This window comes from Phacochoerus africanus, chromosome 5 (assembly GCF_016906955.1).
Source record: "Phacochoerus africanus isolate WHEZ1 chromosome 5, ROS_Pafr_v1, whole genome shotgun sequence".
Taxonomy (NCBI): domain Eukaryota; kingdom Metazoa; phylum Chordata; class Mammalia; order Artiodactyla; family Suidae; genus Phacochoerus; species Phacochoerus africanus.
The window spans coordinates 74,090,905-74,107,273 of record NC_062548.1 but is presented as its reverse complement, the minus strand read 5'-3'; the positions used below and the strand labels follow the sequence as shown (position 1 = coordinate 74,107,273).

Here is a 16,369-nt window from a genome sequence, read left to right as displayed (position 1 = left end):
AATTGACTCTTGCTGCTTTAAGCCACTCAATTTTGGGGTGATTTGTTACACAGTAATAGAAGGCTGATGCACATAATACGAAGCCAAGAAAGGGCAGGCATAAAAAAAGTATATGTAAAATGCAAAAAAAACAGGCAAAACCCACCCATGGTGCTAGAGGTCATTACGGTGTTAACTTTGGGTGGGGGATCCTGACTTGGAAAGGGCATGAGGGAACCCTCTAGAATAATGGAAAGGTCAACGTCTTGATCTGACTAGTGGTTCCCTTGGTATAAACATGTCAAAATCCCATAAGCCCTACCCTTAGGATTTGTGTATTTTGTTATATGTATGGTGTATCTCAAAAAATCAACAATAAGGGAGTTCCCGTCGTGGCGCAGTGGTTAACGAATCCGACTAGGAACCATGAGGTTGCGGGTTCGGTCCCTGCCCTTGCTCAGTGGGTTAACGATCCGGCGTTGCCGTGAGCTGTGGTGTAGGTTGCAGACGCGGCTCGGATCCCGCGTTGCTGTGGCTCTGGCGTAGGCCGGTGGCTACAGCTCCGATTGGACCCCTAGCCTGGGAGTGGCCCAAAGAAATAGCAAAAAAAAAAGACAAAAAAAATCAACAATAAATAGTCAACAGTGGCAGAAGGCAGCCTATGTCAAGGTCAGATAAGGAACCCAGGCATCAGGAATGCTCATCATGGGGGAAGAAACCCAGGGAAGCCACCCTGTTCCCCTGTGACTGAGGGACAAAGCTGGCTGAGGATGGCAGTGCAGAGAGACCTAAGTAGAACCCCCTGATCTAAAGGCAGGATGCAGCCCCGGGGAGGCATTCCATGAGGCATTTGCTGAGCAGGCTGACAGTAGCCTCATAGGATGGGAATCCAACAGCCACCTCCTGTACTGTAACAGCAAAGCTAACTGCCAGTCCATACAAGCCAGCTGGGCCATCCCTGCCCCACCGGGCCGTCTTGTGTGAAGTACCTGCGGCCAGCGCTGGTGTAACCCAGGGCAGCCAGGGGGCCAGGAAGTCTTCTTACTTGGGAGCAGCCTGACTGCTGAAAAGTACTGCCCCTCCCCTTTCAAATACATGCACATCAATCCCTGAATTCTTTTCCAGAATCTGTTTGGTTTCCAAAGGAGAGATAGCTTTGTGGATTTGTTTTTTTTCCAGTTTTACTAGCAGTCCATGGTGTTTTAGAGAAAATGTCCGAAAAATTGAAAGTACACACACAAATTTGTAATCACCAGTAAACATATCACGGAGCTACCACTGCAAAGGTGATGACTTTCCTTCTAGATTTAACATGCTGGTTTTTCACATCGTTTGTTTTAACTTGCTTCAGATCACACAGAAAGTGAGCGCTTCAGTATTTGAACACAGACTTTAGTCAGACCCTTGCTGTCCCTACAACCCCGCCAAAGCCTCCCAGAGATGGGCCGAGGTCCCCTGCCCCAGTTTGCTTACTCCCCGCCGCAGCCTCTGCCCCGACAATGAATGCCCCACTTTCCACCCTGAATGGTGAATGGCCCTGAGTTCTCATTATTTTCCCACTTAACAGAGATCCTCCCAAGTTCCTCTAACAATCTGGCCAGGTTCCATCTCATTTGACACAGTCTTCAAAGGGAGGCCTCCTGCCCCAAAAGGACGCTTCCAAAGAGCCCTGATCTTGGCATGGATTGAGAAAGAACCAAAACTTGTTTCTCCAGACAAGTCTGAGAATGCAGGACTCAGGGAAGCTGGCATGTGCTTTTCTGCCTCTGGGCCTCAGCGTGGCCAGGCTATAGGACAGGCAAGACCCCAGGCCACTTTCTTGAGCAGTCCCTGAGGACAGGCTGATTTACGAGCTGGATGCCTCCCTGCAGAGAAGGGGGCTGTTTTCAGGGGGACTGGAGGGGTAGGAGGAAACCCTCCTTGCCCTTAGGCGTTGTGAGGCTGGATGGGAAAGCCTTGGGCCTGGGGAAAGCTGGAGGTCAGTGGCAGCATGAATTCTGCAGGAAGTCTTTTTCAACCGGGAACAAACAGGCAGCCAGACTCTGAATGCAAAGATGGAGAGGGGCCCAGCTGGCCTGGAGACAAGGCTGCAGGCCCTGCTCTGGAGCCCCGGGCTGGGGGGAGGGATGGTCTAAGTTGTTGCTTCCCAGATTCCATCACTGGCCTGCCTGCCTCTGGCTCACCTGCCTGAAAGTCTCACCACAAGGGTCTCTCCTTGTTTGTTTGTTTTTTTTTCTGTCTTTTTGCCTCTTCTAGGGCCGCTCCCACGGCATATGGAGGTTCACAGGCTAGGGGCTGAATCGGAGCTGTAGCCGCCAGCCTACCCCAGAGCCACAGCAACGCAGGATCCAAGCCACGTCTGCAACCTACACCACAGCTCACGGCAACGCTGGATCCTTAACCCACTGAGCAAGGCCAGGGATGGAACCCGAAACCTCATGGTTCCTAGTCGGATTCGTTAACCAGAGTCACGACGGGAACTCCTCTCCTTGTATTCGATGAGGCATGGTCTCCGGAAGGTCCCTGTGGAAACAGGCACCTGGGAGGTCTGCTCCTGGGGAGAGAATGTGAACAGAGATCCACCCCAAGGCCCTGAGCAGAAGGAAGCAGAGGTGGGCGTGGAGTGTTAGGGTGGCAGCAGAGAGGGCAGAAGACCCGGCCAGACAGGAATGGGGATGGTGGGACACAGGAATGGAAGGCACAAAAGAGAACGACAAGGAAAGTCATCAGAAGCAAAACTAATCTTGGAGTTCCCACTTTGGCTCAGTGGTAATGAATCTGACTAGTATCCATGAGGACACAGGTTGGATCCCTGGTCTCTCTCAGTGGGATAAGGATCTGGTGTTGCCGTGAGCTGTGGTATAGGTCGCAGACACGGCTCAGATCTGTCGTTGCTGTGGCTGTGGTGTAGCCTGGCACTGCAGTTTCGATTCGACCCCTAGTCTGGGAACTTCCATATGTCCTAAAGGACAAAAAAAAAAAAAAGAAAAAAGAAAAAAAAAGAAAGAAGAAGAAGCAAAACTGATCTTTTTGGGGAGGAAAGGAGGACACTAGAGCCCACTCCCCAAGCTAAACACAGACAGAGTATAATCCCTGCTTGGCTAAGGTAGGCTGTCAAAATGATTTAAATTATTTAAGTATTTAAATTACTTAATTTCTTATAATAACATTTAATATGTTAACTGTATGACAGGAGCGATGGCACTTGGCCAGGATGTGAGGAGTACCCAGAAACCTCTCACCCACCTCCTGAGAAAGGACCAACCCCTCTCCAGATGGTACCTGCAGGTTCCTACCTCCTGATCTTTTTTTTTTTTTTAAGATCTTTTTTTTTTAAGTTTTTTAAATTTTCTTTTTCAGGGCCGCACCCTGGGCATATGTAGATTCCCAGGCTTGGAGTTAAATCGGAGCTATAGTAGCCGGCCTATACCATAGCTGCAGCAATGCCAGATCTGAGCTGCGTCTATACTACAGCTTACAGCAACACCAGCTCCTTCACCCACTGAGTGAGGCCAGGGATCAAACCTTCGTCCTCATGGATACTAGTTAGTTTCATTTTCGCTGAGCCACCATGGGAACTCCCCACTTCCCGATCTTGCCTCTACTGTTCAAGTCACCAGGACACCCTTCCTCTCCAACAGTCTGTCAACATCCCCAGCCATTCTTCACGGCTCAGGACCATCTTCTCCAGGAATCTTCCAGAAATGCTCCCTCCATCTTCTGAACATTTGGTTTGCCCTTCTCTGAGGTCCTTGACCCCCTACTGCCACGTGCCCATGTTTTCTGCCAGAGACTATGAAGTGTAGGTAGCAGGGGACTGGTTTGGGGTATCTCTGCAGAACGATTTTTAACACAAATGAATGCCTGAGGCTGCTGGGGGAAGAGGTGAAGTGTATGGTCAAGGTTCAGGATCCAGGTTCCAAAATGAGCAGACCAGACTCCCTTGATGGTGATGCTGGTTTTACAGAATCCCTGGATTCCAAGAGATATGCCCGGTTCACACAGGTCATGGATAAGAATACCCTCCCATGTGTGTATGTGACAGGACCGAGTGGGCATATTCCTTTCTCTGAGACTGTTGGGGCCCCAAGTGGGAAGGGCATTTCAGTGCCCAGGGTCACAGGGTGGGTGGGTGGCCCTGAGGAGCCACAAGTCCCCTCCATCCCAACTCTGGGCCATTTCCTGGCCTCATGAGGGTAACGGAGAGAATGAATGATCTTCCAGAGAAATCACAGCAATGCCTACGCCTGCAAAGCCAATGCCCATGGGGACCAGGCACTCTGGGTACAGAAAAGAAGGGCTTTCTTTACTCTTACTCAAAGCCGAGCCCAGCCTGACTTGGAGAAACTGGACAGTATGTTTAGCAAAAGTGGGTATAATCGAAACATGGGCATTTCATGCAAACTCAAAAGTTTAGTAGGAGTCCCAAGCTTGCAGAACTTTTAAAAGCGGGGTGGGAGGAAAAAAAAAAAAGGAGTGCCAGTGATCAGGGGGAAATAAATAAGCAAGCAGAAGAGTAGGGCTGTGCTTGAGGGAACGGAGCTGGTGGGGGGCCCTGGGGGTGGGAGGAGGGTCGGGGCCCTGAGATCTGTCCTGTGGCTCAGTATCTGATGGCTCTCACCTGGGCCAGCCTTGAATTTGCCAAGGGCAGAGCCGGGCATTCTTCTTCTTCTTCTTTTTTAAATTGAAGTATAGTTGATTCACAACATTCTGTCAATTTCTGCTGCACACCGAAGTGACCCAGTTACACACACACACACACACACACACATTCTTGTTCTCATATTATCTTCTATCATGGTCTGTCACAAGTGACTGGATATAGTTCCCTGTGCTATGCAGTAGGACCTCATTGCTTATCCACTCTAAATGTAATAGTTTGCATCTACTAACCCCAAATTCCAGTTCATCACAATCCCTCCCCCTCCCCCTTGGCAACCACAAGTCTGTTTCTGTTCTACAGAGAGATTCATCTGTGCCCTATTTTAGATTCCACATATAAGTGATATATATGGTATTTGTCTTTCTCTTTCCAACTTCACTTAGTATGAGAATCTCTAGTTGCATCCATGTTGCTGCAAACAGCATTATTTTGTTCTTTTTTATGGCTGGGTAGTGTTCCATTATGGAGAAAGGGGAATCCTCTTACACTGTTGGTGGGAATGTAAATTGGTACAACCACTATGGAAAACTGTATCGAGGTTCCTCAGAAAACTAGATACAGAGGAGTTCCCGTCGTGGCGCAGTGGTTAACGAATCCGACTAGGAACCATGAGGTTGCGGGTTTGGTTCCTGCCCTTGCTCAGTGGGTTAAGGATCCGGCGTTGCCGTGAGCTGTGGTGTAGGTTGCAGACGCGGCTCGGATCCCGCGTTGCTGTGGCTCTGGTGTAGGCCGGTGGCTCCAGCGTAGGCCGGTGGCTCCAGCTCCGATTCAACCCCTAGCCTGGGAACCTCCATATGCTGCGGGAGCGGCCCAAGAAACAGCTAAAAAGACAAAAAATTAAAAAAAAATAAAAAAGGGATAAAAAGAAAACTAGATATAGAAATACCATATGATCCAGCAATCCCACTCCTGGGCATATATCTGGATAAAGCTTTCATTGAAAAAGATACATGCACCCCTATGTTCACTACAGCACTATTCACAGTAGCCAAGACATGGAAACAACCTAAATGTCCACCAATAAATGAATGCATTAAGAAGATTGGTACATATACACAATGGAATACTACTCAGCCATAAAAAAGAACACATGCGTTTTTACCTTGTCTGCAGCCACAGCTTGAACCATTCCTTTGTGGCTCTCTAGTGGTGGGAACTTGGGGGCCAAAGCTAATGATTTCTATGCAGGCAGTCTCGAGTACTTCTCTGGTCTTCCCCTGGCCTTCCTAAGCCCCTTCTTGCTCCCTCCTGGCAGTTCCAGGATCCACAGAGTTATCTGCGCTAGACTGGTTCTTGGGTCCCACCAGCCACAAGCTGCCCTCTCAAGGGAAGGGGAAAGCAGGGACACAAGTGGAGAGGCTCTGAGGTTTCCCTGCAGGTGACCTCTGGTCACCTTCAGGGCACTGATGTAAGTAAACTGATACAATTCTTGCAGCAGACAGGTGGTATAGCCCTTTAGAAAATAAATCTGTCCAGGGAGTTCCCATTGTGGCTCAGTGGTAATGAACCAGACTAGTATCTACGAGGATTTGGGTTCGATCCACACCCCCGCTCAGTGGGTTAAGGATCCACACCGTCGCCATGAGCTGCGGTGTAGATTGCAGACGTGGCTTGAATCTGGCATTGCCGTGACTGTGGTGTAGGCCGGCAGCTATAGCTCCAGTTAGACCCCTAACCTGGCAACTTCCCTATGCTGCAGGTGCGGCCCTTAAAAAAAGACAAAAAGACAAAAAGAAAAAGAAAAGGAAAGAAAGAAAGAAAAAAATAAATCTGTACAGCTACCCCAGGAACTATAAAAAATAATCATGGTCTCCAGTCTGGATACCTTACTACTGGGAATTTTCTTCTAAAAAATACATTTAGCAGAAGTGAAAAGTGATATACCTGAGACTATTTTTGCAGGAAAGTAAAATAGGAAACTACCTACCTGTTAGACCTAAAATCTAACAGGGACAGTTATTTATACTGTAAGACTGGATTTCCTAAAATTATAAAGACTTGGAAATAGATGAAAAAAGAAAAAAAAAAAGCCTATGTTCAATGTAATAAGTATGCCAAAAATGTATGCAGATGGGCAAAAACTTGAAGTGTAGAAGGGTACTGACATTTGGGTATTTTTAAGATAAAAATTCCACTAAATTTTTTAAAATTAGACTATCTGATGCTATCTAGAATGCATTTAAATGGACGCCCTTCCTCACTGCTATTGAGAGCATAAACTAATACTGTCTAGGTACGAGCTGGTACAATTTGCAGGACAATTTGGCAATATACATCAAAAGCCTTAAAATGCCTTTCATTCAGAAATTCCATTCCAAGGAACTGATCCAAAGGAAATAAAGAGAAACATGGGGAATTTATGTACAAGGATATCTATTGCTTGTAGATATAAATATTATTGATAATGGCAAAAGACAAAGCCACCAAAATGGTCAATAGTGCAAATGATTAAGTTATAAAATAACCACATGATGGATTCCTATGCAGTTATGAAACACATCTTGAAACATTTAAGGATGAGGAAAAATGCTCACAACATGCTACACGGAAAAAGCAATATATATCATGTACACATAGATCACAATTTTAAATATACATATATTTATGTATATGTATATATACACACACACACTCACAATACACAGACACAGATCCTCCTCTATTTATGATGGGGTTCATCCTGAGAAATCCACTATACGTGGAAATATCACATCTCAAGTTGAAAATGCACTTAGTACATGTAACCTAACAAATATCATAGCTCAGCTGAGCTTAACTTTTTTTTTTTTTTTTTTTGGTCTTTTTTGCTATTTCTTGGGCCGCTCCCGCGGCATGTGGAGGTTCCCAGGCTAGGGGTAGAATTGGAGCTGTAGCCACCGGCCTACGCCAGAGCCACAGCAACGTGGGATCCGAGCCACGTCTGCGACCTACACCACAGCTCACGGCAACGCCGGATCCTTAACCCACTGAGCAAGGGCAGGGATCAAACCCGCAACCTCATGGTTCCTAGTCAGATTCGTTAACCACTGCACCACGACGGGAACTCCATCTGAGCTTAACTTAACACGTGCTGAGAACACTTACATTAGCCCACAACTGGGCAAAATCATCTCTCGCAGAGGCTATTTTACAATAAAATGTCTCATGTAATTCATTGACTACTATACTGAAAGTGAAAAACAGACGGGTTGTACGGGTACGGAATGATTTTAAGTGTCTTGTGGTGTCCCCTCGTGATCATGTGACTGACTGGGAGCTGCGGCTGTCATGGCCCAGCCTCACGAGAGAGGGTCAGAACACACATATCACGAGCCCACCATATGATCAAAATCACAATTCGAAGTGTGATTTCTACTGAACGTGTATTGCTTTCACACCATCGTAAAGTCCCTAAATCATAAATAGAACTGTCTTAAGTTGAGGACTGTCCATGCAGAGAGAGAGCGAGCTGTAGACACATATAGATGCACATTATAAAAACCATCCTAATTTTGTACATACGCATATACCAGAATGTTGATTGTGATTATTTCTTGCAGGTGAGTTTTTATTTTCAGTTTTAGACTTTCACATATTCCAGGTTTTAGTGATCACTACCAGCATCACATCACATCAGGACTCACACAATGCTAGGTTTTTTTCATTGTTAATGATGCTGTTTGGTCACCTGGTTGAAGGGGTGTCCTGCAAGCTCTCCATTTTAAGGGTACCCTTTCCCCTTGCAATTGCTAAGTAATCTTTGGGGTGATACTCATTTGAAAGCAGAAGAATAATCTGTTTCCCAACAACATTTTACTCTGTGGAAACAGCATCCATTAATGGATCCAGGTCGAAATGAGTTATTTCACTGAGGATTACACAATGTCTATTTCCTTCTACATTTATTAGCTGACATGCTTCTGTAAGGAAGAGCTTCTCTCTCCCACAATTTTTAGTTTTACTATGGACCCATGGATACTTCTTCTTACTATTATTCAATGTCTTATAATCCATTGCTCTTCTTCTTAATGCTCAGATTGTCCCAAATGTAGCCACTTTCTGTTCCCGTGTCTCCCTCATTCGATGAATAATTTCTTACTTTCTAGAGCAACACTCTCTGCCTTAGGTGTGCATTTGGCCATTTCTCTAAGAAGCCCTGGGTCCTTTTAGTAAGTCGTAGTATTTAGAAACCAAGATCTGAGTGCTAAGTGTGTTCCTTGTAACTGGGATGTCATTACTTCTAGGCACTTTCAGTGAACAGAGCCAGGAAATTGGGAAATATGTGTTTGTGTGTGTAAATCATGAGTGCATGTTGATACTTCCAACTCAAATACAACATCGGATTGTTTTTGTCTTACCCACCCAACATAGTTTCAGATTACTACGCCAACACTAGTGATCCCATTTCAGTTAGTTTTCCATGTCCTTCAGAATGAGAATCTGTCAACCATTCATTCCTTTAAGTAATTTTTGAATTCAGAATAGCAAACCCCCTTTCATTTTCAGTTCAGAATTAAATGTAACTTAGATGTCAGCTGGTACAGCCTTGCCCTTAGAGGTCTAGAGTCAATCCCATGACCTATGTGGAGACAAAGCTGGGGCTTCTGCCACGTCCCAGTGGTTTCCTTCCCCAGGCCCAATCCTGCACACTCTGCCCACTGACAATAGACTCACAGCCCCTCGGGATCCCGCCAAAGAATTTACTCTTGGGAGTTCCCACTGTGGCTCGGTAGGAACAAATCCGACTAGGAACCATGAGGTTGCAAGTTTGATCCCTAACCTCGCTCAGTGGGTTAAGGATCCAGCCTTGCTGTGAGCTGTGGTATAGGTTGAAGATGTGGATTGGATCCTGCGTTGCTTTGGCTGTGATATAGGCTGGCAGCTATAGCTCGGATTGTACCCCTAGCCTGGGCACCTTCATATGCCTCAAGCGTGGCCCTTAAAAAAAAAAAAAAAACCAAAAAACTGGAGAGATAGAGAATTTGCTCTTGCAGAGTTTTCATGAGCCAGGCAGATTTTATGACAATGTCATAGGAATGATGGTGGAGGGGACATCAGTGCAGCGTGTCAACAACTTTCACAAGCACGCAGGACCAGTCTCAAAAGAGCCCCCAGCCACTGGCTTTTCAGTCCATCATGGTTACTTATTCCCCTTCCCACCATTTTCCCCTCTTGTTCTTCCTTTCTCCTCTCTCCCGGGAGGATCAAAAAACATCATTCCTCCCGCTCTGTCAAGCAGGCCAACCCCCTCCTTCTCGGAAGACTTGCTCAGACAGTTTTAGAACAAAGACAGCTTTTTTCTTAAGAGAAATTACGGTGCATAAAATTTGCTCCACCTCATTACACATATAAGGGTTGGAGTCTTTTTAAAGCTTGGCCAATTATACATGGCAAACAAGTAGCGGCAAACCTCTCTGAAGAGGAGTCTATCCATTGACTGAGCGAATGCCCCCCAGAACCGGGTCACCAGATGGCTCGAGCTGCCCAGAATCTTTCCACATTTGGAAACTCTGGCTTCCAGAGCCACCTCTTCATGTTCCCCACTATCTTCCTGCCCTCACAGGCAAAGGGTCCTGTCCAGATCGCCTCCGCTGGGGTGGCCACCCCACCACCACAGGACCCCAGCCAAGGGCCCCGGGAGAGAAGCAGTGTTTTCTAGACGTGAGCCATGGTCTTCGGACTGAGTCCAACAGAAGGGGGATCCTGCCCCACCTCCACAACCCCTCAGTGTGTGGGGGGAAGGGCTCGGATAAGAGACCCTTTCCTCCTGGTGCCTCTCCTTTCTCATGGCCCCATGCAGGCAGCCTTGGTAAGCTACCTGCCTGGACCCAGTGAGGGCCTGAAGGGCCCATTCATGGCCCTTCTGGATTTCTTAGGCCCTAGAAGATCTTCTGTGGGCAGAAAATTTCCCAAAGGTCAGCGGGGAGTCCTTTTCCAAAGGACTGTTGGAAACAGTCCCTAAGTGGGATGTGGGGTGGGGGTCAGGAAGCTTATCAGAATCCATGATAAGGGGAAGAAACGTGTGAAGTCTGAAAAATATTCTAAAATGTTTGCTGCATCGGTTATTTTCTAGTCACTAAACAGCTAAGTTGCTTTGACAGTTCAATTAATAGCAAAGTATGAGACTGTTGTACCGTAGAGCTGATTTATGATGTTGTGCCAATTTCTGCTGTACAGCAAAGAAGTATGAGATTTTTTTGATTTACTGATGGGGAAATAGGCAAAAGATGCTTTAGGGATGTACAGGAACGCAAGGGCCTTTCAAAACGCAAGAGTTGAAGAAAAAAGATGTGGGACAGGAAGAGAGGAACAAAATGAGGGGGTCTGGGAGAGAGGGGAATGCGGAATAGAGAGGAGAGAGCTGTGAGCCCCCACCCCAGGGCAGAGGGTTGGGGGGAGCTCTGCAGCTGCCCACCCCCCACCCCCACCCCCACCCCCACCAAATCCCCACCTGCTCCTGGCAATCTGGGGAGCCCTGAAATACCTCCTGACCTCCCAAGGCTCTTCCACATGCTTCAAAGTCCACCACCAGTACCTCCACCTGTTGAAATAAGTGCTGGCTCTGCCTCTCCTCTATCAAGCAGGTGGCTTTTACGTTCGGATTTATGTTGCCACTCTCTCTTGATCTGCACCATTCTGGAGCTTTCATGAAAGACCCATAATCTCGGCTAGGTAAGTAGTTTCTCTAGCTTGGTGCTCTTCCAACTTTTTTTATTTTATTTTATTTTATTTTTGGCTTTTGTCCTTTTAGGGCCACACCCACCGCATATGGAGGTTCCCAGGCTAGGGGTCGAAACAGAGCTACAGCTGCTGGCCTACACCACAGCCACAGCAACGCCAGATCCGAGCCTCGTCTGTGACCTACACCACAGCTCATGGCAACACCGGATCCTTAACCCATGGAGCAAGGCCAGGGATTGAACCTGCAACCTCAGGGTTCTTAGTTGGATTTGTTTCCACTGCGCCACAACAGGAGCTCCTTTTTCAACTTTTTATATGATCGCATGGATTACTCCTTAGGAAAATGCAGATGAGGCCCAGAAGTACAGTAGCCTTGCCCTTAAGAGGCCCTACACCCAGGTAAGCTCAGCCAGTTAAATGCTTGAGTCCTTCATCCTTCCTGAGATGCAGCAGGAGATCACATTTCAGGGTAATTCCTACATTTCCTGTTCCTGTGCTGCTCTCCCAGGCACAGAGGGGAGGGTTCTAGGTCCAGGTGCCTTACAGGCTTTGTGCTCCTTTTCCCTCCCAGCACTGAAGCAAACCAAGGCTCCCCACAGAGAAGATGAGCAGAGAAGTGCTGTCTACTCAGGGGTTGATGCAGAGGCTCAATGACTTGCCTCAGGGTCTGTAGGGCCCCAGGGTGGGAGCTCAGGGCTTCTTCCAGCTGAGTAATCTTGGGAGAGTTCACTAAACTTGAGTTATCCAAACAGGAATGTTAACTGGCCAAAAAGAAGGGTTCTGGAGATAAGCTTACCAGGGTTCATACCCTGGTTCCATCACTGGCCAGTACCATGTACCTAAGACCTAACTCCTCCCTGTTTCCTCATCTGCATAACGGAACTCAGAAGAAAATACCTCCTAGGGTTGCTTTGAGTTTATCTGACAAGCTAATACTTATAGAATGCCTCCAACACTGCCTTGCTCACAGAAAGTGCTTAAGAAATATTTGCCACTTTTTTTTTTTTTTTTTTTTGCTTTTTAGGGCTACACTCGTGGCATATGGAAGTCCCCAGGCGAGGGGTCAGATTAGAGCTGTAGCCACCGGCCTACACCACAGCTACAGCCACGCCAGATCTGAGCTGCGTCTGCTACCTACACCACAGCTCACGGCAATGCCGGATCCTTCACCCACTGAGTGAGGCTGGGGGATGGAACCCGAGTCCTCATAGATACCAGTCAGATTTGTTCCCACTGTGCCACTATGGCAACTCCAATATTTGCCACTTTCTATGTGCCTGCATTCCTATACACATCTGTAAACACAATACAAAGGATATAAAGACACACTTCTGGAATGTCTCAAATAAATTTGAAAATACATTTAAATTTGACAGCATCAAGGGTCAGTGAGAGTGCGGAGCAACTGGAACCCTGTGGATGAGAATGTATGTAAAATGAACAGCGATTCTGAGCAACAGTCTGGCGGTTTTCTATGAAGTTAAATGTACTCACCACACTTACCACAATCCCAGTCCTGGTGACACCTTCAAGAGACATGAACGCATACATCCACACAGAGAAGGCTCAGGGCAGTTTTATTTATAATAACCCCAAAATGGAAACAGCCCAGGTGCTCGTCAACAAGTGGATGGATAAATAGATTCGGGAACATCCTTTCCATGGGATGCTACTCAGAAAAAAGGAGGGAGAAGGTACTGATCCCTGCAACGACATAGACGCATCTGGAGAGCATCACGCTAAGGCAGAGAAGCCAGACCCACAGGACTGCCTCCTCTAGGATTCTACTTATACGATGTGCTAGAAACAGCAAAATAGCAGGGACCGAAAACAGAGGAACGGGTGCCAGGGGCTTGGCTGGGGGTGGGGAAATGGATTATAAATGGGCATGAAGAATATTTGGGGGCGACAGGAATGTTCTACCTCTTCATTATGGTGTATACATGACTGAATATATTTGTCAGAACTCACAGAAGGGAGTTCCCATTGTGGCACAGCGGAAACGAATCCGACTAGGAACCATGAGGTTGCGGGTTTCATCCCTGGCCTTGCTCAGTGAGTTAAGGATCCAGTGTTGCCGTAAGCTGTGGTGTAGGTCGCAGACATGGCTCGGATCCTGCATTGCGGTGGCTCTGGCGCAGGTTGGTGGCTACAGCTCCAATTCGACCCCTAGCCTGGGAACCTCCATATGCCGCAGGAGCGGCCCTCGAAAGGCAAAAAGACAAAAAAAAACTTCACAGAGTGGTTCACCAATAAAAGGTACGTTACACCTTCATAAACCCAACCTTACCTATCAGAGGAGGGAACTGAGATGGGAGAGTGTATGAAGGACCTTTTTTGGCTCTGCTTAAATACATTTGTACCGTTGGAATGTTTGTAATGAGCATATCATCCATATACTGAGTAAGAACTTTATTGAAGTTTGAAATAATAATAATGATATGTACCTACCTTGAAGGGATGTTGTGAGTTCCAGATGAAATGAGACAAAGTGCATAAAGCAAATGCACAGATGACCTATGGGTCTTCCAAAGTCACAAGGTATAAAGGCCAAGGGGCCTCCAACGAGAGTGACAGCCATGACTCACCTCAGTGACAAAGAGTGTACGCGGGTCGATGATGTCCAAGAAGTGCCTGAAGCGGCCGTAGAAGGATGTCTGGAGAAGAGGTGGGAGGGAAGAGGAGATGAGTGGCTGTACCCCATCCTCTCGACCCCAGGGGACGCCCCCCACAGCTCACCCTTCCTCCCCAGTGGGTGATGAATGCCAGCGAGGCCTCCCTTCTCAGTGACCTGAGGGCAGCTGTCTGTGGTCTGAGGGCTTTTTAAAGTCAACTCAGAAAAGCCATTAGGACACTCAGTGACTGTCCCAACATCTCTTCCGAAGGCCTCCCATTCCCCCCAACCTCTCTCACCAGTGCCCAGAGATCAACTCCAAGCCTTTTGGCAGCTCCTGAGCACCACCGGGCACTCAGGCCGGAAAGGAAGCTGGGCCCCCAGCCCTCTCGCAGCCTCCGTGCTTTGCTTAGGACCCTGGAGTGAGGGACGGTCCTTCTCCAAAATCCAGCACAGGCTCTGCCCCCAGGGAAAGCTCCCCACAGGCAGAGCTCAAGCATGGCAGGCCTTCCTGCACCCACAGCCCTGCTGCTGCTGTGAGGCCAGGGACCAGGGGCCCAATCCCCACCCTCCCCCAACCTTGGCCCAAATCAGGGGCCCAGGAAAAGGATGGCTTTGTGCTAAACAGACACCAGGCACTAAAGCACAATGAAAGGAAACCAAGCAACGCTGCTACAGCTGGGACTTCTGCCCCAGGGACAGAGCCAGCTCAGCAAAGCCAAGCTCAAGGGGAGGAGAGAGACGCTGAGTGAGGGGACAAAGAGGAATGCTGCAAACTCTGGGGGTTCACGGCTCACCACACTCCGGGCTCTGCCCCAAGTCCTTCCTAGGGCCCAGCAGCTCTCCAAGCCCATTCTCCGCCCCGCGAAGGAAACAGAGGCCTCAGCACTCTTCCCCATTCTCACTAGGATGCCAGACCCCGCAGCTAGTTTCTGCTCCTTCCCCCTCCCAATAAAGAACAAAACGGGCCCCGGGTCACCGCACATTTCCTTGCACAAACCAGGCCCCATGCTTGCCCCCGACTTTGCTCACCCTGGCACCCTCCCCCGCCAAAGCAGCTGCCTCCCCACCCCCACTTCCACCCCCAGCCTTTCACCAGCCATCAGGCTTCTGCACTACCCCTAACTAAAACACTTGCTTCTCTAACCTCTTATAGCTCAACTGGCCTAAACTGGTTCCCAACTTATACATGATGCTCAATCAGAGACGTTCAAAGGGGTGGTCAGAGGTCTGAGCGGAGGACACTGCTGCTGCATTATTTATACGGGTGGATTGTTAAACCGACGGTCCATGCACATGATCAAACACTACGTGGCCATTTAAATAGCATTTTCAGATGTTCATGGAATGCCATAATGCTAATGATTTGTGACATGCATATAAAAATGTATGATTCCAACTTAATAGACAAGCAATAAATAGAGCTAGATGGGTATTAAATGGAGAGCAAGGAGATAGGAAGCGGCTGACTCCAGGGCTGGAGCAGGGGACGAGACTGGCACACTTTGTTATGCTAGAAAGTAACAAAGTGCCACTCCCCAAAATGACGGGGGCATGTTCAAAAGACCATTGAGGAATTCCCATCGTGGCTCAGTGGTTAACGAATCTGACCAGGAACCATGAGGTTGTGGGTTTGATCCCTGGCCTTGCTCAGTGGGTTAAGGATCCAGCATTGCCATGAGCTGTGGTGTAGGTCGCAGACATGGCTCGGATCCTGCGTTGCTGTGGCTCTGGCGTAGGCTGGTGGCTACAGCTCCGATTCGACCCCTAGCCTGGGAACCTCCATATGCCGTGGGAACGGCACTAGAAAAGGCAAAAAGCCCCCCCCCCCAAAAAAAAACAACAAACAAACAAAAAACACTGAGGGGCAGAGGGACCCTGGGGATGTGATGCTCTGAGAAGTCCCTGTAGTGTTTGCTTAGTCCCTGTAGTGTTTGTTTGGAGGGACTGAGTCTACTTGTGCAGAAACATCAGACAAACCCAAAATGAGGAGCATTCCATAAAATAACTGGCCTTGTTCACCAATTATGTCGATGCCATAAAGACAAAGAAAGCTGGAAGAACCACCCCGCATTAAAAGAAACTAAAGAGACAAGACAACTGAATGCAACACGTGGTTCTAGATTGAATCCTGGACTAGGAATTGCTGAGACAACTGACAAAACTGGAATAGGATCACAGATTAATAAAAGCCTTGTATCCTTTCATAAAAGCCTTGTATATTACATTTCCTGGACAACCATACTATAGTTATTGCTACAGATTGAATATTAGTGTCCCCTCAAAACTCACATGTTAGATCCTAAGCCCCTGGAGTTCCCTGGTGGCTCAGCGGGTTAAGGATCAAGTGTCACTGCTGTGAGTTGGGTCACTGCTGTGGCGTGGGTTCGATCCCTGGTCTGCGATCTTGTACATGCCATAGGCATGGCCATTAATCAATAAATTCTAACCCC

At 47.8% G+C, this 16,369-nt stretch overlaps 1 protein-coding gene across 3 annotated transcripts in view; it reads right to left on the bottom strand.

Annotated features, from left to right (window-relative positions):
* The window catches only part of SFXN5 (sideroflexin 5), a 133,891-nt gene that overhangs the window by 104,588 nt on the left and 12,934 nt on the right, over positions 1-16,369 (bottom strand). For all 3 annotated transcript variants that reach the window (XM_047781785.1, XM_047781783.1, XM_047781782.1), the window contains exon 2: positions 13,891-13,959. In XM_047781785.1, the coding sequence (XP_047637741.1) occupies positions 13,891-13,959 (69 nt within the window). The remainder of the gene's footprint in view (positions 1-13,890; positions 13,960-16,369) is intronic.